Source organism: Hydra vulgaris, chromosome 02 (genome assembly GCF_038396675.1).
Source record: "Hydra vulgaris chromosome 02, alternate assembly HydraT2T_AEP".
NCBI lineage: Eukaryota > Metazoa > Cnidaria > Hydrozoa > Anthoathecata > Hydridae > Hydra > Hydra vulgaris.
In genome coordinates this window covers 17,557,501-17,584,032 of record NC_088921.1, presented here as the reverse complement: position 1 = coordinate 17,584,032, position 26,532 = coordinate 17,557,501, and the positions used below count along the sequence as shown (strand labels likewise).

The window sequence follows — 26,532 nt, the reverse complement described above, 5'->3', positions numbered from 1 at the left end:
GGGCTTAAAAAAAAATAAGTTTCAAGTCAGTGAATCTCATGCATTGTTTTATTATAGCAGATAATAAGTCAACAAACATGTTTAGAGCTTCTGGACACTACAGACTTGGAAAAAATAGAGATATAAAGCCAGAGTCCTTTTTGAACTCAGCATCCCTGATTTTATTAAACCAAATATTACAAAATATCACCATGGTAAAGATTCTACAATGACAAGTTTTGTTTGGAAGCTTTTAAAAAAAATGATCCTTCTGAATCGATAGCAATTTGCATTCCATGTGGAAAACAGATTAGCAGGGAATCTAATAATTCTGGTCAAAAATTGTTTTCTACAATACTGCACAATCACGCCAAAAAGTTTCATTTAAAACAGTATGAAGAGGAAAGAAAGAATAATATTGAACCTTAGCATCTTCAACTACACCAAGAACGTTCAAAAGGTAGCATGCTAATTTTAGAAGGAAAATATGTGTGAAATAAAAAAACAAATTTTTTTATATTTGTTTTTTTATATAAATATAGCTGTGAAATTTATCAATATGTTAGAAAGCTGGGAAATTAATTCAAAAAGAAGACATAGTTTAGTTAAAGATGGTGCTGCTAATATGTCTCAAGGAAGTAAACTTGCTCAAATAACATCAGTTCATTGCACAATTCATTTATTGCAGCTTGTGATTAAGGATACAGTTTTTTCCCAAAGATTAGTAATAGATTTATTAGTGAAAGCACGTAGGATAGCAGGCCGTTTTAATCATTCATCAAAGCATGTACAGAATTTAAGTTATTACAACAACAACAACATGAAACACCTCTACTTTTAGTGCAAGAACGACTTCAGAAGCTTAAAAGAGCAGTTCAAATATATTTGCACTCTGATCATAATGAGCTGCCAACATTCACATCAAATGATTGGAAACTCATTGAAAGTCTATTTGCATATTTTGAAACCTTTTTATGAACTTACTAAGTTTATGAGTTCAGATGTTTGTAGTTTGTCAACAGTAGTTCCAAATATATGAACTTACAAAGAGTTTTTATCAAAAGTTGATCAAAAAAGATAATACAGTTCAAATAACAAAACATCTTCTAGCATCTTTAAATAACAGATTCTTTTCTCAAGATAATATAGATAATAGTACAAATGATGAGAGATATGTTTTATCCACCATTATTGATCCTCGCTACAAGCTCAAATTTCTTCCCTATTGATAGAAAAGAGAGCAAGCAAGATCAATGCTATTAGAGACTGTAGTGAAAAATCAAAGAAATGAAAATGAACTATCGCCAGAAATTATTAATATTGCTTCTAGTTCCAATCATTTGACACCAAAAGCCAAAAAAAAGAAAGTTGATTTGACAGATAATGACTTTGATTCTTGTTTTTTAGAACTTGCAGAATATGAAGGAAATGAAGGTAAGAACTTTTTTCTGTTTCTATGAAAATTTACAAAAAACCTGTCGTTTATTCATAGTTTGTCAAAACTAAATAAAATTATCAATTTTTACTATTATTATCAAAATTCATTCAATTATTATTTTATTATAACATTTTACTGTATATTATAAATAACTGATTTAAATGTCATATTTATATTTAATTCTTGTAAAAGTTTTGTAAGTTGTTTATAAAAATTGCTTTGCCAATTTTATCTTAATTTTTATAATATTTTTACAAAATTTGTATTTTGTAATTTCATTTGTAATCATTTTTCAGAAAATGGTGGTCGTATAAATTCAGATCAAGTCTCCATTGTACAAGCTGCTCAAGAAGTTGATGTTTTCTTTAATCAATCTATTATAGATAAAAACAAAGATGCTTTAGATTATTGGAAATATGAAGAAAAGTTTCCACTGCTAAAAAATTAAGCCCTTAAATTATTAGCACCACCAGCATCTTCTGTATTTTCAGAGAGATTGTTTTCTGAATATGGAAATATTTATCCAGAAAAAGCAATCAAGGCTGTTACCTCAGCACGAAATGTTGTTGGCATTATAATGCAAATAAATTTATAAATTAGTGATAAAATCTTTAGTTCTTCTGTACAGTTAGTTCTTAATTCAACTTGAACAATTTTGTATTGAATCATTTTTTTAATTTAATTTAGATTAATTATTAGATTATTCAAAAAGATGAACACGTTAAAGTTTGTGTTCTAGGTTCTATAACTCTATCAATTACCAAATGATTTGATCATGCCTAAAGTGTGCATCTTTAAAACTGCAGCAATAGCTTATCATTTTCTTATTATTGACAAACAATATAATATCCGGTATAACTAACTGGATTATTTTATTATCCGGCTGGATACCGGATAATATAGAATCCGACCCAGATATCCGGCTGGATAACCTATCCGGGACACCCCTAGTATTTTTATCCTATGGCTAAAGCAAATTCTCATAACCTCTTAATTTTAGCAATAGTTTAAATGTCTAACAATGTTGAAAGTCCAGAAATTGCAATAAGATCGGTTATTATATTAGCTATAGTATTTTTTGCTTGTACAAAATGTATGTTATCTTTTTTGCATTACACTCGTGAAGCCTCCTTTGATTGTTACGGTTGCGTTACAAGTTTTGCTTTGAGCAGTTTTGTTTACTTTGCACTTTAAAAAATGCTCCCAAACAGGATCATTGCTGTTAAATTTTTGGAAAGTCATTTTAAAATTGTTTTTCTAAATAGTTTTGAATTAATATGCTTCAAAGTGCAACAGTTTAAAACTATGTGTAGGCTATAATGGTATGTAATATGAACATAAAATGTAATTTTATTTAAAAATAACATGGAATTGAATACTCAAACCAAATAGATCCAGATCAGACTTTCAAAAAAATGGCACGGGTTTCAAGGTATTGGGTTCCGGATCTTGGATCCAACTATGCTCTATATTCTAGTTTAATTGTATGTCAACCTGAGTCTATAATGAAGCAAAATTGTATTAAATTTTTAAAACTAGTAATCATTTTATATATTAAAAAAAAAATTGATTTTACTGCTATAAAAATGAAAAAAAAAGCACTATTTTATATTTTGTTTAAAAGTGTTGTTTTTATTAGGGAAAAATATTAACTAATATATATTATTATATATGTTTATTTTATTTATGAATGTTCTTGTTTTAACTTTTTTGGTTGTTTTATACTGTTTTTTTTTTATTTTATTTCTTTTTGATTTATCAAGTGATTTATTTAGGGATTTTACGCAACAGAGTGCTCGTACTTATACTGGTATAGGCGCATTCTAGTGTGTATGCATTAATTGACTATCTAGGGATTGGTGTAATGTTTGACTGAAACATACCAACTTTATAGATAAGTACTTTATTTCCTAAGCGTGATTTAAAATCTAATTTAATTTATTTTTAAATATTTTTGTAATATAATTATCGATGCGCATATTAATATCAAAGGAGTTAAATTTGGAAAGTATCTATTTCATAGCGTATCTCATAGGTAGATGCAATACTTCAAGAATGTCACTAATCCGTGTTTGTTAGATACGAAATTGACTGAAGAAATAATCAACATAATTCCTACCCCTTGAATACAAATTTGTTGATCTCCTTACTGATAAAAATCCTACTTAAAAAAACCTGTTAACCGGCTATAATGTAAGTTGTTTTGATAGACTCAACTGAATATTTTTTATAAATAGTATTAATTTCAATATCCAACTGGATATTGCCAAATTGAATATGTAGAATCTATATGTAGAATAGCGTTTTAAATCTTTCTTATCTTTTACAGGACTCTAATTGATAGCAGTTGACTATTTTTAATGAAATTGGCAATCTTATTTAAATATTTTAAAATATTTTTTTTTTATGAAATTGGTAATCCTATTTAAATATTTTAAAATAAATAAATATTAAAATAATGAGAGGGTTTAATGATTTTTTAATTTTCAAACGCAATAAATATCATATATGTTTTAAATTAATCAATTCATTCAAAATAATGAGGAGGTTTAATGAATTCAGCTAATTTTTCAATTTTCAAACGCTTTTGGAACTGATTTTTTTTAATCCAATTTTCTACAATTATAAGGGACGATATACCCGATCTCTATTTTAACATAATGTTAAAATACGCAAATATGTTAGTGTTATTCTTTTTAATATTTTAATATTAGGTTAACCATTGTTTGATTTAGATGCTGGATGTTATTTTGGAATGAAGCTTGATACCTATTAGAAAGAAGATAAGTTTGTGGAGTCCATCTTTCCATTTAAACTAAATATCCAAGATATAATTGCAATAAAGATTTTTATATAATCAAATTAAATCTAGAAAAGTACATCGATATGCATCGATTACACAAGAGCACATGAAGTAGTCTATAAAACCCTAAACAGAGAATGTTTGTTGTGTCTGATGAAAACTTTCATCGTGAAAAATTAAGAGCGTAGTTGAATACAATGAGATAGTAAGAAGATTTTCAAGCATACATTAATATTAAAAAATTCATTATCTTTTGTATAATATATCATATTGTTTAAAATATTATTTGCAGTTTTGTCTGTGTCTGGGGGGTAAAACATTGTTTTTTATTCCAAATAGGTTTCTAGCAATTATTGGGAAAATTGCTAAATTTCATTTTAAATACGGCAAGTATAAGCAAATGTTACCTGGAATCACAAAATGTTACCTAGGATATAAAAGCTGTTGTTTTATATAGATGGTTTTTCCCCAGAAATGGAACAAATTCCCGGAATTTTTGGAATACTCCCTTAACTAACTCCCTCAAGGTGGTAGTACCCTTAAAGAGGAAAAAAATTTAAAATTTGATATTTTTTAGGAACGTCATGTTTTTCTGAAGTGTTAAATTAAATTATTTCAAAAAGTAACAAAATTAATTTTTTTTAACCCCTGCTTGGTAATTATGCGCATAAATTAGCAAAATTTAGGGGGGGAAATGGACTTTTTTTAACAAGAATATCTAGTTAACCATTCATGTTTTACAAACCAAACTTTATAAGTAGTTTTATATATGTTCAAAAAATGTGCTGAATTAAAAATTATACAATAAACAACATTTAATAACTTTTTAAAATCATTAAATTATATCAATAAAAAGAAAAAAGTATAGTACAGCTTGCTTAAATTCAAAATTTAATACTTTAACATTAAAAAAGTTGATTTTCTTTGGTTCAGCACATCACAAATACACTCAAGAATAATTGCTGAAGATTTGAAAAAATTTCATTGAGCGGTTAAAAAGTTATCTTTGTTAAAAAATTAAAAAATGCACAAAAAGTTAATCGCAAAAAAAACGCAATTTAAAAAAATGCTAAAATTACATTAAGTTTTTTACACAATAAAAACCACCGCTACTGTATGCAACATCTTCTTCTTTATTATGTTGGTCAATAAAACCTTTCTAAGGAACAATTTAGTCATAAGCACAAAAAAAAACTATAAAAATTAGACTTGTATTTTTCAAGATATTGCAAGAAATATATCTCCAAGGCCCGTTGCTAAGACGCTTTATGATACAGTACCTAATCTATTCAGGCCTTTTAACTTACTTTTATAAACTTTTTTTTTATTATTATAAGAGTAGACATAATAAATGAAGGAAAATTGTAAAAATTTAAATTTTGAAAAAAAAAAAAGCCGGTTTTTTGGGGTACTGCCCACCTAAGTTTCCGTAACTTTACAAGGACGTCAATAGCATACATAATCCAAAATATTGAACCTCTCCCTAGTTGCTCTTTTTTTGTATTTTAATTTCTTTTTTATTTCTAACTTTAACTGGCCGTTGCTATGAGCATGGCTATTGAATACAAAAGTACTCTGTTAAAATTTTTTTTTCTCGCGTGAAGAAATCTGTGAAAAAAGTTTGCGCGGGAAAAAACAGGCAGTCACATTTAAGAAGTTTTGAGAAAGTATATATTATTCATTTATAAAAGTTTTCATATAAAGAAAGCAAAGAAGTAAATTAGAAAAATTATTTCTTGATTAATTTATCTGAAGTTTACATTTTTAATAAAACATTTGTAATTTTTATTAAAAAATTCATTTTCCTTACTTTATAAAAAAATTTTATAAATTATTAATATATACTTTCTCAAAACTTTTTAAACTTGACTACTATAAAGAGTCGCGTTTAAAAAGTCATATAAAAATATATATATCTTTTAGACTCAGCAACAGTAACTGTTTAAAATAATGCAACTTTCGAAAAATCGTTTTTTTCTGACCTTTTAAGCCGTCTACCACAATAATAAATTAGTAAGTAAAAAGACCAATAATAAATTAGTAAAAACACTTATATAAACTTTGCCGGGTTCATCAGAAAGCCTTCCTGATGACCTGACAAAGGTGAACAGACTGTAGACGAAATATAGATAAGTGCTTTTACTAATTTGTATATATATATATATATATATATATATATATATATATATATATATATATATATATATATATATATATATATATATATATATATATATATATATATATATATATATATATATATATATATATATACTATATATATATATATATATATATATATATATATATATATATATATTTGATGTTGAGTTTAATATCAATGAAGTATGACAATAATTAGAATTGATACAGCCCAGTGGGCACGGTACGTTTTTAAAACGTTTTTTAGACGTTTATATAAGGTTTAAACCTAATAAAAACGTTCAAAGAACGTTTTAAAAACGTTCTTTGAACGTTTTTAAAACGCCCACTGGGAGATTAGTGTGTCATATAAAAACGTAAGTAGTAATAGTTTTGTTTAGAAAAATTAGAATTTAGCTTTCGTATTTTGTTTTATTAGATTTTTATGCAAGAGTTTTTGATTGAAATTGAAAATCAATTGTAATATATATACGTAAAAAAAGTAACAACGGACATTCATTTTTTTAAAGTACGTATTTATTTTACAACTACAATGTAAATTACAAGTTATTTGAAAAATTTGGGATATAAATTTGTCAAATGGTTACTCACGAGAAGTGAACGCCTGAGGGAAAAACAAAATACATTAGATTAGAGGAGAGTTATTTTTCTAACAAAGCATGTTTAGACAGTTTTCAAGGTAAAAATAAAGATTATTAGAAGGCTATTTAAAAATATACTAATACGATGACAAAAATAAAAAATCAGTGCACCCAAACAATATAGTAATAAAAAAAATACTAAAATGTAAGGCCTAAAAATGGAAAAAAAAAATGCTAATGTGTAAACGTAATTTGAGTTGTGGTTAAGTAATAAATAGAGAGCTTACGATATGAAAACGGTAACGGAGACGACAAAGGTCTGAATTGAGCGGTTGCGACTTGTGTTTGCGGTATTCGGATAAAGTTAGTTACGAATTTTCGTTTCAAAAAAAAGAAAACATCTTGAAATAAACAAAAAAAATTTAAAAATGGCTCCTTTAAGAAATGTTAGAAATAGTTCATTACTTGCATTAGAATCAAATATCATGGACGACGTGGAAGTTTTACTACTGTACAAATTAAATTTGTCTAAGAATTCAGAGTTACCTTTTTGGAGTTATAAGCAATTTTGTTTAGAACTCATGTCTTATGATTAATGCAAAAGTAAATTTAGATTTCTACATAGTGATATATATATATATATATATATATATATATATATATATATATATATATATACATATATATATATATATATATATATATATATATATATATATATATATATATATATATATATATATATATATATATATATATATATATATATATATATATATATATATATATATATATATATATATATATATATATATATATAGTTGCTCCAAATGGCCTTATAGCTAACTTATTTGGATCAGTTAAGGGAAAGAAATACGATAGTGGAATATTAGCTGACTCAAAATTAACTTATTAAATTTATAAGGACAGCATTTATTTGATACTGGAGGTAATCTCTTATGTATTTATAGTGATACCGCATATCCTCTTAGAGTGCATTTACAAACAGGCTTTAAAGGTGCAATGTTGTCTCCACAACAGAAAATTTGGAACAAGAGAACGAGTGAAGTCAGAGAGTCAGTTGAATGATTATTTGGAGATATTTTAAACTAATTTAAATTTTTAGACTTTAGGAAAAACTTAAAATTCTTCCTAAATGCTGTGGAAAAAATGTATATAGTTTGTGCCTTAATAAATAACGCTTGAAGTTGTTTATACGGTTCGCAGACATCTAATTATTTTGGTATTAATCCACCTTTACTTGAATAATATTTTGTATAAAAATAAAAGACGATAATAAAAAACTAGTTCACTTATGGTTTGAATTTTAAAATCAACTTTTTATAAATAAGTTTTTTTAAATAAAATATCAGTCACATTCAAGTGAATTTCAATTATTTTTTGGAAAGTTGTTTTATTAATTCTAACATTGTCGCTTGCTGCTGCGATTGTTGTTGCATTATTTCCTGCATAATTGTTTGCTGTTGTTGAAAGAGTTTCAACATTTCGAATATGGTAAAAAATGTTTCTTTTACCAAATCACGACCAAAACAAACCCCTCCCTTTTTTGACATTTACCGACTAAGGGTCCAAACTGCTTTTCGACATCCAAAACACTTTTCGACTAATGCTTCTTAGTTAAGGCGATCCTGAGTACGGCCCTGCGCTTCGATAAAGTCATGAAAATACTTTTAATAAAACTTAATTTAATTTCTATCTTAATTAAACCCTACCCATATTCTCTTCCTCCCTTTCTTCCATCAAAAAAGATCAAAAGGTTTCCCTCGCAGAGTCTTTATTTGAACTAAAATCATAGCCCATTAAGTTTAATGAAAATTGCCGCTTAAAAGAGCCTAATATATCCAACTTCTGTTAATAAAATATATTTTGCGTTGCCTAATTTATGGACGATCCCTTGATAATTATTCACAGTTTCGACATTTTAGTATATCAAGGTAAGGCGCTATACTTACGCAAAACCTATATTCTACGATAAACGCTCACATCTACGGTTTAATTTTTTAATAATTTATTTCTCTAATAATTCTTCTAAAATCTCAATATTTGTTATATTAAAAATTATTTCTTACTGCTTATTTTGTTAAGAACAACTTTTTTATATATTTTTAGAGCTATTTTTGGTTGGGGTACAAGTCAAAATCGAATATAGAAAAACGATAAAACAATATTCAAACTTTATTATAAATTTCTTAACACAATTAAAAAAAGAACATTGATAAAAACTTGATTTTATAAAATTATCAATAACATTATTTTATGTTTGATTAAATAACGATAAATTTAAACATAAAAATCATAGCAACTAAAGTTATTGTCAAACAATTTACGTTATTAGTGTATACAACATTTTTTTAATATCCAAAGAAAGTGACTTAAATTAAACCTTTCTTTCCTTATTATAAAAAGACTAAAACAACTGTATTCAACTTTATTCTGCTAGAAATGTTCTAAAGTTACTATAACTGAATAACTGAACTTCAAAAAGATTTTTTAACTGAACTTCAAAAAGATTTTAAAAAATTGTTATCCATTAAAATGCCTACTAAAATTTTTTTAATAAAAGTTACAAATATTTTATTAAAAATGTAAACTTCAGATAAATTAAAAATGTTAATCTCAATATGTTAATAAAAAAAAAAAAAAATTACCAGTAAAATGTTACTCAAAAAGGAGGGGTAACAGACAAGATATGAAACTTACGACATTGTATTGCAACAAATGATTAAATAAGTTAGAGTAAATTTGCCATCTTATACCATAAGAAAAGTCAATTTTTGCTGAATGATTGTCTGCTTCAGTTTAATCCAGTAATAAACGATATACCGAAAAAAACAACCACATAGCTTAATGTCAGCATGCTACTAGCAGTTGCATTATATAATATGTACAGATCTAAAAAAAATTATTTCATTTAATATAAAGATCAATATTATTTTTTTCTTTCTATTACTCACCTCTGAGGTGTATAATAAATAGAAATTTTTTTTTTATTGTAAATAATAATAATTTAGTAAAAATTATTTAATTAATAAATTAGTAAAGGACATTTATCATACCTTTTATTTGACTGACTTAGACTGTTATCGTACTATGTGAAATATGGCATTTGCAAGTAGCATGTTGATACAGAGCTATCTGAATGTCTAATTCAGTATTCCATTAATGGAATGAACTGAAAAAGACAATCAGTCAGCATACAATTTTTATTCTATATTCTATACTATAACATAAACTGTTAAATTATTTAATTATTACTGGCAATACTTTGATTTAATTTTAACAATGTTTTTTAATAAAATATATAATAATACATCTACTTACGATGTGAAAGATTTTCAAAATTATTTATATTATTCTATATATTCGAAATTATTTATAATATTCTACAATAGCTATTCTCTAGTGCATTCTGATACAATAATTCTTTTTTCAAATAAGTTTTTTTTACGTTGATTCCAAATATGAATAAAAAATTGTAGATAAAAACAAAAATGTGTTTGTGTCATTAATTTAGCAGAATATTTTATATTCTGCAAAAAGCTATTAAACTGTTCGCAGATAGATGAATTTATTGGATAAAAATTCCCCAAACGATTACACCGAAAAACCTCAGCACATTTATGTGTGTAGCCATGAAATACATCATGAAAAAAGGAGGTATTTTTAAAATATCCAGACTCACGGTTGTGACAAAACTCTGACAAGCTGCAAGCAAAGTCATACACAATATTTTCTGGAGCAACTTCAAGATGTGTATACAATGAGGCATGTGGGTCCTTTCTTCCCTCAGACCCTGGAATAATATGGAATCCATAACAATGGCCATGTATAGGGCAAAACCATAAAAAAAGAAAAGATACACCTTTTTTAGATACTTGAGGAAACAATTTATTGCAGATTTCTGATGGAATATCATCAAATATGTTATTACTGGAACCTTTATCTGCTGAAAATGTTCGCATTTTCCTTATCTGGCATCCATGCTTTTCAAAATAATATGCTCTACCATATCGCGGTGGATTATAAGTGCCTTCAATGACTTCTGCGTTATTTGGTTCGACATCGCTAATATGAATTTTTTTCACAAAGTTACAGCAGTATTGTATTAATAACAAAATATCTCCAGAAGGTGTATTGTTGTAGTTAGAGGATATTTCCACTAATCTAGCTAGCTCAGGAGAGAAGCGACGCAATAAATAACAAAACTTAACAACAAGTTCACAATCACCTAGATTAGATAAAAAATGTTCACATATGCAAGCAATTTCATTAGTGAATCGTAATGGAATTAATGAATCAAGGGAGCTATCAGCAGCTAGTATTTTAAAAACTTTGGCATAGGAGCATCGCAAAATATTTGGAACAGGTGATTGAGAAGTCATTAGCTGAAATGATGGTACGCATTCAGCAGGAATATAACTCACAAGAACTGAATTCAACTGCAATGTATCATCATCAAAGTTTAAATAATCAGAGTTTTCAACAGACAGAATATAAAGACAAATCTTTTTTAAATGAGCTCTAGCTTCTGAAAACTGTTTAGAATCTAATTTTTCTGAATTAAAAATAAACGATCTATCAAGCCGCCGTAATGGTGTTGGAAAAATCTCATAAAGTTCAGCTGACTCTATAGGTTTTACAAAAGAATTTTTAAAGCTAATTCCTATTTTTGTTGCATCACAAGCCAAAACTGGTATTTGTTGATTTTCTGGACACATATGACATTTTTCTCTAAAATCAATGTGCATGTGGGAGGCCCAAGCGAAAAACCAATCAATAAATGTTTGTGTAGACATAAATGGCAAATAAGAGGTACTTCTACGCTTGTATTTGTTTGAATAAAAATTGACAAAACCACTGAATGTTCCTTTGGACAAAACAAAATCAACAAACTCCCAACCTGAAAGAAATTTAAATTCAAAAAATTAACTCAGTTAATGAGCAAATGAAAAGGATAGCTTTTTTTGGAAATTTACCTAATTCATAACCAGCACAAGTGGATTTAGACAAACAAAAAACAGAGTCTTCACAGCCATCCCAATAACTAGTACAAGTATTGGATAAACATTTTCTCATAAAAACATCACACTCAATTACTTCACGATCTGTGTACATATTAATTTTATGGTAAAATTCTGTATAACCAGTTAAAACAGATTCAGATACCCACCCAGCCTGTAATTAAAAAAATTTTTAATCATTGTCAATAAATAGATTATCATTATTCATGGAAAAATTGAAGCAATTTTTGCAGTAGAATGAAGAATTGAAATACTGAAGCAATACAAATAGATGCCCATTCTGGCGTTAGTATGTTTTGAAAATCAGGACGGAGAATATTTTTTGTTAATACTTTTTTTAATTGTTACTATTCCTGACTCTTGATATCTGAAACTCTCAGAGGACTGGTAAAAAAGACATTATATGGTGAGTTTGAGATCAAAAAAAATTCCAGCCTAGCCTAATACTAAAGGAATTAAAAAAAAGTTTGAAACAGAGAGTTTGAGGTATCATGTGTTTGTAGATCAAGTATTCAAGATATTGAGTTGACTGTACTACTAAAAAGATTAACATCCAAGGTTTGTAAGCATCTCCTATCCATAAACTGGAATTATTACATTAGAAGAGACTCACCAGCCTCAAAGCAGGTCGTAATTGATTACATGTTACCAGTAGCAGGGTGACCTGACAATAAAACTTATGCTTTACCTCATTTAATATTTAAATACTCATGATTAGAATACTTTTATAACTGCACTTTAAAAATTTAAAAATTAAAATTAAAAAGATTTCTAAGTACTATTAACGTATGCTTTCATATGGAAGAGTATAAAAAAAAAGTATTAAAACATAATAAATGTGTACATATTAAGGTTTTTTTTTTTTTTTTTAAATATCATATTTTCTATTTACCTCATGCTATTTTATTTTTATTTTTTTATACTGTTTTTATTATCTCATCTAGATCTGTTCATAAAAGTTGTGCATACAAAATATGTTACACCAATTTCAAATTAAAAATAAAAGTTGTTGTTTCCATTTTATAAAATAAAGTTTTAAAGTTTGTAAAGTAAACCATGTTGGTTGTACTTATAATTAAACTTAATTATAATTTTAAATTCTTTCTATTAAATGATATTTTTGTTGCAAAACTAATTAAAATTTAACTTAGTTTTAACTTTTAAAATTTTTTTTCTCTTAAACACTAAAGAAAAAATTAAAGTCGATATTTAAAAGTTAATGTGATGGACTAAGAATCATTTTTATTACTATTAATAAAGTTTTAATGCAAAAAACAATTCATTAAAATGGCATTGTTTTTGAGTGAATTTTGCAACTATTTTTTGTAAGTATGAACTTATTAAAATTCAGCACAAAAAAAAACAACAACATTTTTTAAATACTCTTTCATTTTAAATCATGTTGGTTGTATTTAGAGATCCCTTTAAAAAAATTTAAAAAAAAGTTATATCTAAAATGTTATATCTGTAAAATGAGTTATATCTGTAAAATGTCTAAAAAATGAGTTTTATCTGTATATATCTGTATATATAATATATGTAAAATGTATTATATATGTAATAAGTGTTAAAAAAAGGTTATCGGTTAAAAAAAGAAAATTGTTTTATCTGTAAAAACAATTCATTAAAATAATCACAATCAACTATTTTTACTTAAAAAAAAACTTTAAAAAAATATTCTTACACCACAGTCACAGTTGTCTAGAACAACAGAAGGCATAAAACAATATCCATTGGTAGCAGACTGTCTTTTTACTATGTCATTGCTAAATTTCTCATTAAATTGATCATTAGAAACAGTTTTTTTACTTGGGGCATTAATTCCAAATGTCCATAAACCAGATGCTACATCAAAAACATCTTCCCACTAATAAAAACAAGATTTTACACAACAAATTAACGTAAAAGCAAAAAAAAAAAAAAAAATTTAAACAACTAAAAACCTTATCCCTTGGTAGATTATCCTCTAACTCAGAATCAAAAGAGACCACTTTATCTTTGTCATTACAAAATGATTCTACTGTGTTTTGAACAAGATAAAAATATTCTCTAAAGACTTTTAGATGTGGACATAAGCAACCATTATGTAGATTATTAATTTGACGAGTACTTCCTTCAGATATTTGACATAATGAATCGTGACATTTTATTACTTTGCGAGATGATTTTGAAATTTCAAAAATTGTAACAAAAGCACATGAATCAGCAACTACCGAATATCTTTCAACTCCAGATTTTGAAATTAACTCAAAAACATTTGATTTGAGATAGATTAAACTATCCATAAGTTTTTTTTTGTTTAATAAACTATTTTCTGGGATGAAATCAGGATTATCAAGCATTTGTATTAGCTGGTTTAACAGACGACAATGACAGCAATTATTTACATTTGTCAATTTTTCTGATTGAAAAAAAACACACGATGAGAATGTTTTACAGGAACAGTTGTATATTGTAGTAGAACACATTGTTTCTGCTTTTACATGAACAAATTCTTTATCCTTATTTAGAAATAAAATTTTTAAAATTTTTATTACATTAAACATATTACTTATAAACATAATGTATATTTTGTTTTATTTTATACATATATATATATATATATATATATATATATATATATATATATATATATATATATATATATATATATATATATATATATATATATATATATATATATATATATATATATATATTCTAATATATGCAAACATGATTTTTAAATCTGCTATTAAACTGATTTAATGGTTTAAAATGTTTGCCATTAATAATTTGAAGGTTTGGGATATGGCAGCAATACGATTTTTTAACTTGATAAACATATAAAATTTGAATAACAATTACAAATGTAATATGTATATAAATGTATATTTATATACTGTTTATAAATCTATTTGCATGATAAAACAAATTTTAAACCTACTTGAAAATTCCCATTTTCGTGATTGTAATTGTTCATAACACATATACTTAGAGATGGTTTTCGAACACGCCAACCAAGAACGCCATGACTAAAAAGTTCACCACAAAAGTATTCATACAGACTGTTTCTTTTGGTAAAATGCTGAACCAAGTTAACCTGAAACAAAAATTGTGTTGTTTTCTGTTAAAGTAAAGAAAAAAAAAGATTTAAAAAAAAACTTTTAACATATCCTATTTTGATTTAATTTAATTGCTATTCAAAATACCTCATTAATAGAATCTGTGATGCCAATATTATTTAAAACCACTTTTTTTCCACAATGCAAATCATTATATTGCAACTCCTACAACAAATTAATAAAGAAATTAACAAATAATAGAAATTATAATAAAGGAATTTTCTTAAATACTAACTTGGTCAAGAAAACTCTCTTTAGATATCCTTCTCTTTTTTGCTTTTGACACTATTAGAGATAAGTTTTCTTTTCTAGAAGGATATGTAACTGTCTCTTCAACACCAAAAACATTTTTTAAAATTGATACAATAATGTTATCAGAGCTGACTCGATAAAAAGAGGCCTGAAGAATTCTGTTTCTGGGTGAACCAGGAAAATATCGGCATGAATTTGAAAATTTCTGCTCATATTTTACACTTTTAACAAGATTATCCCACATCCATTTATGATGGTTGGGAAGATCTGACAGAATTCTGAATTGGGCTTCTAATGATGGGTTTTCTAATAAAGAAGTCCAAAGTTTTCCATACATTGAAGCTCCTTGGGGGTTACTTCGATGAAGCATAAGCGAAGTCTCCCATTCTTCTGCTTTTTCTGAAGGTTGGCAAATAAAATACCTAATAAAGTTAGTTGATAGATAAATAAACCAACCAATTCAGAAAAGTTTGTAGATAAAGAAAATCATTAATATTAAATATTATTTTTTATGTATAGTTTGAATTTAAGATGTTGAGTTTTTAAGTAAATATTAAGCACTTAGTCTTGTTAGGGAATATACTATTAATATTTTATATACTATATTTATATATTTTTAATATGATTATATTACATTGGAAAGAAATCACAGAAAATCCAGCAACATACTTTTTGTTTCCTTGATTAACACCCTCCCATAATTGGTCTTTGAGAAGACAAGCAGCAATTAAATGGTAGAAAACACAAAAGTTGTTTTTATCAAGCTCAATTATTAGTTTTTTCAAACTCTCATTTAAGCCACCTTTGCATTCATATATCAAACGATTAAAAGTTCTGCTTTTGTGAATACGACTTTTGCTACCTATAAAAAAACCTTACAAAATATTGTTTTTTAAAATTTAAGTAAATACAAAAACTAGGTTTTCAGATAAAAATTTATATAAATATATATCAGGGATGCGGAGTCCCAAAAAGGACTCCGGATTTGAAAGTCACAAAAAGATTACTTTATCCTAGTTTTTGGTATCCAGGAGCTCTAAAAATATAGATAAGTTTATGGACTACTAATAGGAAAAAAATTAAGACTTTTAGGTTAGAGAAACAACCGTTTTTTGAACCTGGAGTCCTTAGGTATAATGGCGGCAAGGACTCCGGGACTCCAGGACTCCGGGCTTAAAACAATAAGTTTCAAGTCATTAAATCTCAAGAACTTTTTTCTTATAGCAGATCATAAGTCAACAATCATATTTAGAGCTTCTGAACACTACAGACTTGGAAAAAGTAGAGATATATAGCCGGAGTCCTTTTGGGACTCCGCATCCCTGATATATATATATATATATATATATATATATATATATATATATATATATATATATATATATGTATATAATTACTGAATATATAAAAATCCCTAATCAAATACCACTCTTAGGTCTGTGTCCAAAAGTTTCTTTTTTTAAAGCAAGTTCCATATCAACATCCTTTATTGTAAACACACAATATGGAAGAATTTCATCAACCCCTAAATCTTTTTTCAGCTTTCCATGTGCAATATTATCAAAATATCCAGTAAAACTGCCAAACTCAAAATATCTAATGTTCAAATAAATTGAAAAAAAGTATAAAACAATGTAAGATTGAAAAAGAAAATTGAAAATTAAAACAAAGAACTGGAAAATTAAAAAAAGTTATGAGGGCTAACAATAAACTATTTCTAAAATCCTAAAAATTTTTTTTTTAAATAAATCAACAGGAAAAACAAAGTTTTAAAGTGACCATTATTTTAAAGAAAAAAAATGCTATGTTTTTCAAGCGAAAAAAAATACTTGCCAAAAGTAAATTAAAAAAAATACCTAGCCAAAGAAATTTCCTTTCCTAAAGCGTTAACTTTAATTAAAAGGCAGTAGAAAACTCCATCAACATTACCATGACTACCAAGTGATAGTAAAGATTCTTCTACCTGAAGAATTGGAGGAATCATAATGATATTGTGCACCAACGCATTTTCAACTGCAATGCTGCTACCACATTTACTTAAATTCTTCATTGCTATCATTACTAAATGAAACCTTTAAATCCAGTATTGTTTTATAATTAAGAACACATTTAGGGGATGTTAGCATGAAAAGTTGTTTTTACAACCACCCAAATATATATATATATATATATATATATATATATATATATATATATATATATTATTTATATATATATATATATTTATATTTATATATATATATATATATATATATATATATATATATATATATATATATATATATATATATATATATATATATATATATATATAATAGGGTGTGACATCTGCCCCCTGTTCTAAAAAGATCTGTTCATATTTTTAGAATTTTTTATAGGTTCTCACAAGCAACTTCTTAAAAATTTTAAAATTTAAGGGAGCACCAGACCATTGAACACTTACCAGGCCTCTAATATTATAAAAAAAGATTTTCAAAAGTGTGTCATGTTGAGTCTCAAAAGAAGCAAAATTATAAAAAAAATTTAAAAAATCATAATTATTATTATTAAAAAAATCAAAATTTTATTAGAAAATTTAGAGTTGAATGGAATAAAATTACCTTTTTTAACTAAAAATGGAAAAAGTTAATTTTTATGATAATAATTCCAAATAAAAATCCTAATAACTTTTTTCTAAAATGATTGTTTTTTTTTCTAATTTTTATATAATTTCTAAGTATTAAATAATTTTCAAAACCCAACATGACATACTTTTGAAATACTTTTTTTATATAATATGAGGGACCTGGTAAGCATTCAAGGATCTGATGCTCCCCCTAAATAAAAAAATTTTTATACAAGTTTAACAAAGTTGTTTGTGAGAACCAATAAAATGTTTCAAGAATATGAACAGATATTTTTTAGAATATAGGGGGCAGATGTCACACTCTAATATATCAGTCCTGGGCATTAGGAAAAATGAGGTCAGCAATTAACTACCAGGGATATGGTTCAGATTGAACTCGGAACTTCTTGCTTATAAGACGAGTGGTCTACCACTATACCACTACTGTATATAAATGTATATTTGGGTAAAAAAGATATATATTTGGGTATAAAAAAAAAAAATATATATATATATATAAATTTATTAGAGTGGCACAAAATGTGTAAAAAAAAAACAAAAAAAAACCCGCAGTACATTTTCCGGTTCAATCAAACTTAGAGACTAAAAATTTCTGATTCCTAAGTGATCAGGAAGAGCTACATGTAAATTTGACAAATTTTACGTTCCAAGCATTTTTTATTTCTTCACTTTATTTTATTATCTTTATTTTATTATCTGCAAACACTATTTGAAAGCTAAAAAGTTTGTAACTAAAGCACTAGAACTAGAGATTTTCCCCAGGTATGTAACAGTTTTTCCATGCATACACTTTTTTTTAAAGGATATTAAACAAAAATAACAATGTTTTAGAAATGATTATAAGCATCTTGTTGAATATTTGGCATATTACATGAACGTTAAATCTGAGAAATTAAATAATTTTCACATCTTTCAGCCTGGCGCCTGATGCAATGCAAGGTTAATGGCCAATACAATATACTTTTTAATGCTTGATATGACATCCACAGTCGTTAAATATCTGACTCCTGAAAAGAAACATGGTCGCAAGGGCAGCATTTATTGTTGCTATTTATTATGGACCTGCCTTTCTTAAATCAGGCAAAGCAGAGCATGCCGTTCTAAATGATTTTAATGCAATTAAAATTGCTAAAACAATTAAAACAAAATGGGATTATGAAGTTGGAAACTCATTTCATAAAAGCATGAGTAACCACACTTGGTATTTGTCTCCTTAAGTTGTCATACCATCGCTAGGTGATCCTCATAAGAACGCAGATGCTAAGCGTTTATTCATTGAGAAGCTTTTAAAATTTCCAGTTCCTAAGATATCAGAGATTTCGGTAGAAGCTCTATCAGCTGTTATTGTTAGATAAAATTATTAGATCACATTTCATTATTTTGTCCAATTCTCAGGGCCGACGACACTCTGTGTTGCCGGCCCTGAGAGTTGGAAAATTAATGTAAAATAATAGTTAACTGTAAGATACTACAGTGTTTTTTTCTTCTTCTTAGATCAAAGATCAAACAAGAATTTAGTTATAAACACATTTTAACCCGTAAAAATAACATAAAGTTCAGGCAATCCTCAATATTTGAAAACTTACATGTAGCACTTCCAACGAAGAAAATTAAATAAAATTTTGTATTTAGACTAACTGAATGTTGTAGAACAGGTTAAGCAACTGCGATTTTAGATTTTCTAAAAATTTCATTTTTCGACCCTAATTTGTGTCACCCTAATATATATATATAAATATATATATATATATATATATTTATATATAAATTAGTAGAAACACTTCATAAGGAAGAATTCTTCCTGATAAACCTACTGATGCAGAAACACTGTTTAGAAGAAAGAAAAAATTAGATTACTGTTTTTACTAATTTATTATAGCTCTGTTCTTTAAGAACATTGAGCACTCTGTTTGTAGAATACACTAACATAATTTATGTATATATATATATATATATATATATATATATATATATATATATATATATATATATATATATATATATATATATTATATATATATATATATATATTTATATATATATATATATATATATATATATATATATATATACATATATATATATATATATTTATATATATATATATTTATATATATACACAATATATATATATATGTATATATATATATATATATATATATATATATATATATAATATATATATATATATATATATATTATAATATATATATATATATATATATACTATATATATACTTGAGATTTGTAATTCATGTTTTTCATTTACCAACTTAAATTTACCATATTTAACTTCATTAGCCATAATCTTATAATGCCATCTGTATATTACTAATGGTAGCACTTTTTTGCACTTCATCTAATAAACTTAATGCATCGAAGGTATCTGTTAAGAAGATAACTTGTTCTTAACGAACAGCTTATTTTCCGACTACTTTACCACCTGCACATTCACCTTATTATTTACAAACCAGAAAAACAAAAAATTATATAGTAAAGTTTACACAAAAAAGTGACCTTATCTCATATCATAACTCCTTTGTGTCAAACGTCTTTTTTTTCACTTCATTTTTCCTGAATCTGAGGGCTGTATATATGTATATATATATATATATATATATATATATATATATATATATATATATATATATATATATATATATATATATATATATATATATATATATATGTGCAGAATGCATGATAATATGTATAAGTTTTACCTTTTTTGTCTTCATCTTTTTTTACATTAAAATCCACACTATATTCATCTTCCACTGGAATCTGAATATAATAATGATGCAATGATCAATTTATTGAAGTTTTATTTAGTAAAATTATATATCATCTATCTCAAAAAGCAAGGTAAAGTTATGCAAATAATAAAATTATTCAAAAAAATCTTTTGACAAGTAAATCAACACACAAAATACACTCATTATAAAGAGCTAAAATTACATGATAATAATTATACTGAATAATAATGAAATAAATAAATAATTAATGTATTATTAATAAATTTTATTAATATAATTAAATAATAATACCACATGATCAATTATAGTCTGGCTAATTTTATTACTATTATCTTGAACGGCAAATATATTAATTGGATTATTGAGTTCCATTGTTAACAATATGAATTGTTAGTAGAAAATAATTAAAGATTAGTGTCAAACTAAAAATAAAAAGTAAAAAAATTATTAAAATAATTTTAAAAATTATCTTTCAAAACCTAAATACATTATAATAGTTGATATTAATAGAATATCAAAATTAATTTTAACATCATAAGTATTATGAGAACTTGATTTAATTCAGTTATATGTTAGGAAAATCTATACAAACTGTTAACCTCTGTGACTGTAATTAAATTTCGGTATCCTAAGTTAGGATTCCTAACAATATCAACTATTATCAATATATTTAAATATTTAGAATAGCAATAAAGTTTATTGAAATAATGAACACGCAAATATTTGAATATATTAATAATAGTTGACATTGTTAGGATACCAAAAATTAATTATAACTTCATAGGTTTACAATATTATACATTATACCTGCACACCAACATGCGTCTTGCATACAAGAGCCTCTATTTACTTTTCTTTATTTTTCAAAACCAACCAGTGCTTCTTCAAGAGGCACAGAGTGGTTTAGAAAAGTAATGTGGAAAGTACTATAACATTGATTTTCGAATATCAAATGCCTAAAAAAACAAATATGCGTACTTTACTTGTAATCCTTATCGAAAGTATATCTTCTTGCTTTATACAGTAGGCTTTACCAGAAGTAGATAAATAATTATTTGGTAGATTATATTACATTTATCAACCTTTGTCAACAACTCGCGTGATAGACTCGCAAAACGAATTCGTTACGTAACTTCATTACCTTAAATGGATGATCCCATCTCGGAACATGAACACTCTCTTATATATGGTTTCAAAGTTACCTTTAATTCGGACCGTAGAGAAAACTTTACTTCTAAACAATATTTTTTCCCGCTTCATACATCGTTTTTTATACTACGACTTATATTATTGTTACATCACCCAAAATAATTTTTTAACCACTTATTTGGCTAAAATTTATCTGGTCTTATTTTAGTATTTAGTTAATCTTATTACAATATTTTTTTAATATATGATTTATCTGCTGATTTTCATATTATTACTATTATTATTACTATTTTATGCTATAATATCTTACATTCATTACTGAGCTTCATTTTAATTTTCACACGCACAATTTTTGTCTTTTATTATTATTCAGAGAATTTCTTATATCCTTCACTAAATGGTAAATCTTTACAATTTTGCAGGCGATATATATATATATATATATATATATATATATATATATATATATATATATATATATATATATATATATATATATATATATTTTCTACTTTTATATATCACTTGGTTTTTAGTTATGATTTTAAGTTGCGCAGGTTGTTTCTTTTTCTTACACTTTAGAATAGTTAACAAAATTTGAATGAAGTATCTATGACAGCGTTAGAGTTTTTTAAAGACTCTATTTTGTTTTATTTAATTTTAAAAGAGTTTTTAATAGGGTATATTGCCATTTGATTGTTTTTAGTTTATTTGTGCTGGAACTACCAATGTGTTTAAATGGTCTTAGTGGAAAATTTATTAGTATTTTCTGTTTGCACACTTTAGTTGTTTTAGTTTTGTTTCTGGCATTTTTATTTGAATTTTAATTTAATGTGCTTAGTTTTTTCTACTGGTGGTATGGTAAGTGATTTATTTAATTATTTTTATTTATATTGTGCAGTAGATCAACACTTTTTATATCATATCATCAAAAAAATATTAGTGTTTTACAAATTTGGGTATGTTTGGTTTTTGGCTAGTCCGGCTGTAGAATTGATTGAAACCGTTGGCATAGATCTCCAAGAAGATTCGCTGTCAAAGACTTGTTGGTAGGATATTCTTGTGGGTGGCATTCCAAATTGAGTATAGATGGTAGAACCTGTGAAAAAGACTGGGTATCCATCTGAAGTATATCTGTTTGTACTGCAAAGAGTTTCAAAAGTGAAGAAATGCTTTGAAGATGAATCCATTCACTTGCTTTAAATGTGTCGATTCCTAAATTTAAGTAAACCATCTGAAATTAAAGTTTACTAACAACAATTGTAATAGCTAATAGTTGTCATTGATGTATGTCTCTTTTTTCCATGCTGTTGTGATGTGATTTAAATGGCAGGATATAGTCTTTCCGTGTTATTAGTAAACCTAATTTAAAAACTATATACCCTATCTTGTTTTTTATTGGTAATGACTAATGAACTTCTTACATCTTATTACCATTTTCGTTTTTTTAGTTTAAATAAGGTAAGATGCAATCTTGTAGATTTAATAAATTTCCGAAAATAATTCATATATACTAATAATATAAATAATAAAATAATATGTACCAATTTTTGTAAGAAATTCATTCACCGATGTCTTTCTTTTCAACAGCTGGTCAATCATCTGGTATGTACTGTTCCATCTCGAGGTGCAGTCAGTAATCACAGACTTCCCAGACTTGTCAATAAGTTTCTCAATTGCCACACTTGGTTTCCTAATTCTTGATACAACTTGTCTCATTTCTAAGATGGTTGCACTATAATATTCATAAACTGGTTTTATGAGAAGCTGGATTGTGTGAGCCATACAGGGCACTCGACAATAGGGAATATGATCTGTCAGGGATTAATCAGTTTGTTCTGACTTAGACTGGATCTCTTCCTCATCAGTTTCATAATACTCCACTGGTCAAGATATTTCTTTAAACATTCAGCAAGTATCTCACCGTTAAGGGGATGTTGGAGTTCCATCAAATTTAGGAAAGCATGTCGTGTTTTATCAATGATGGTGTCATAGAAACAAGCAGATATTCCAAGGAACGATGCTGTGAGACCCTTCTTTGTCCAACCATCAAAACAAATTGTTACTTTGCGTGTGCGATTCATCAAGTCTTTCAGTTGTGCGGATTGTGGGGGGAAACATTCGTTTATCTGCTTGTTCAGTGTTGCGGACCCTACAATATAAGTTTTAAATCCGTTAAAATTTAATGCACATCAGTTAGTATTGCATTAATGACACTATAAATACAGGTAAACATTTAAAAATTGTTTAGCATTGAATGAATTTAAAATAATAATTTCAAAGTTTAGTTTTGTTAATTAATATCTGACAATTTAAATTTTGGGTCAAGTATTTTTATCATCTTTAGAAACAAAAGCTGATCAAGCAATACCATTGGAAAGCTGGTATTAACAATCATTTCAATCATGCTATCCTGACGCACTTGATATTCACTTGATTCCGTTGGCCATGCAGTGATTTGGTGTTCAAAGCACTTTCTTATTGTTTGGGTTTTTGTCTTTTTACAATTTTGGGAAGATGTAGAATTGATTTCATCAATTATGTTTCAAAAATATTTTTTCTGCATTTTGTTTTTTCTTTTCCTCCATGTATCATTTGTGTGTGTCTTTATGTATTTTCTGAATATGCGCTACCAAGTTACTGGAGAGTTGCGCCACACAAGCCCTCATTATTTATGTCCTGTACTAGACACGCAGATTTGTCAGTTTTTTTATCGTAAACGAAGAATTTCCATATGGGACTGTCAGGTTTCCTTCCAGCCAACAACCTTGATAAACTCATTATTCTGTTAGTGATTGATTTACAACTCTTAAGAATCTTTAGATATTTATTTTATTTTATAACAAATGATTGAACGCATTGAATTTATACTTAACGTAATGACAAGCACGTGACCAGTTTTGTGGTCCAATGATACATTCTATAGTTATTCCAAATATCATCGTTATGGTCAAACTTGTTCGTCAATTTTAAAGCAAGTTTGTAAAATTTGTAAATTAATTGTCAAAATAAAAAAAAAAATTTGTATCAAAATTTTTATAATATTCAATAATTTTTGTTCGGTAATAATTCCTAATCCTATTCCTATTTTCATTTTTTGATACTTATATTCAATTCTATTTCAGCTTTCGTTCTTCAGATAATTCCTAATTTTGGTTTTTATTCACGTTAACCAAATCAATTATTTTTACTACTAATTTTACTTCACATTAATGAAAATATCACTGGTTTAGTATGTGTTTTAATAATTTTTTTTCTTTTTTTTTTCTTATTTCTTGCTGAATTGCCATATATATTTTGAATATATATATGTATATATTTTGAATATATATATGTATATATTTTGAATATATATATGTATATATTTTGAATATATATATGTATATATTTTGAATATATATATATATATATATATATTTTGAATATATATATATTATATATATATATATATATATATATATATATATATATATTTTGAATATATATATATATATATTATATATATATATATATATATATATATATATATTGAATATATATATATAAATATATATTTTGAATATATATATATATATATATATATATATATATATATATATATATATATATATATATATTTTGAATATATATATATATATATATATATATATATTTTTTGAATATATATATATATATATATATATATATATATATATATATATATATATATATATATATATATATATGCAGGCCTTGTTAAGAAGCGTTACGCAGCTCGCATTTTGCTTGTGAAAAGGCGAATTGCCTACATGTTCAGCAGTTTTGAGCTAGACAAAAACTTATATCTTTTAGAATATTTAAATTATCTTTTAATTGTCGTTAACGTGGCGTTTATTCAGAAGAAATAAAGTCGTCAGTAAAAGCATTTAACCGCAATTGTAAACTAATAGATTTTTTGTTAAAGAAACAGTTTGTTTCATAATTTTTTTTGTTGTTGGTAAAAATTAGTTAAAAAAAATTAAGTGTTTTAAGTTTTATCTTAAGGAATTAAATATATAAATTCCTTTTAAATATAAAATTTATTTTTAGTCATAATAGTTTAAAAAATGCACGATTTATTTTGATGTAAATATTTTATTAATAAGATCTTTTGTTTATTGTTAATTCAATCACGTAATGTTTTAATGACGTTCGTTTAATTTATGAAAATAAATTATGATCACGAGTATGTTATTGGTAACTGATAAACAACAAAAAAAAACTCTTTCTTGTTTAAAAACATTAGTAAAATGAGTTCACAAATTAAATAAGAAAAAATTTATTAACAGTTAATAAAATAACCAAAAACCAACTGTAAAATCATAAGAAAGTAAACAAACATTATTTTACGTTTCATGAAAAAATATTTTTTCTCAAAATAAAATTTAGTTCATATTTAAAAAAAATAATAAAAATGATTTTTTAAATAAGAACTTAGATTTTATTTGTAACTTTTGTTGTAGTGAGAAGAAAACAAACTGTTTGTATGATTTTTAACGCGTTAATAAAATAACTTTAATTTTAATGCGGTACTTGAAAAGACGCGAGTGGCGCAATAAAACTTCAAACGATGCAAAATATATTTGCTGAGTTGAGTTACTTAGAAATGCGCTACGAGTTT

The 26,532-nt window shown here is 25.8% G+C and overlaps 2 protein-coding genes and 1 long non-coding RNA gene across 4 annotated transcripts in view; 2 read left to right on the top strand and 1 right to left on the bottom strand.

The window, feature by feature from the left end:
- Positions 1-26,532, top strand: part of LOC136076787 (NACHT, LRR and PYD domains-containing protein 3-like) — a 107,074-nt gene that overhangs the window by 23,802 nt on the left and 56,740 nt on the right. The window lies entirely within an intron of this gene.
- On the top strand, positions 3,206-4,502 carry LOC136076419 (uncharacterized). Its single transcript, XR_010636257.1, has 2 exons — positions 3,206-3,610; positions 4,153-4,502. It is a non-coding gene; the product is annotated as an uncharacterized LOC136076419 (long non-coding RNA).
- Positions 10,367-21,866, bottom strand: LOC136076786 (uncharacterized). Its single transcript, XM_065790236.1, has 13 exons — positions 21,723-21,866; positions 21,036-21,166; positions 20,712-20,772; positions 17,219-17,423; positions 16,789-16,958; positions 16,032-16,224; positions 15,346-15,784; positions 15,198-15,275; positions 14,933-15,088; positions 13,950-14,507; positions 13,691-13,873; positions 11,962-12,160; positions 10,367-11,885 (listed from the first exon to the last, which is right to left on the bottom strand). Exons 2-13 carry the CDS (start codon positions 21,114-21,116, stop codon positions 10,378-10,380), a joined length of 3,831 nt encoding a protein of 1,276 aa, XP_065646308.1. The 5' UTR covers positions 21,117-21,166; positions 21,723-21,866; the 3' UTR covers positions 10,367-10,377.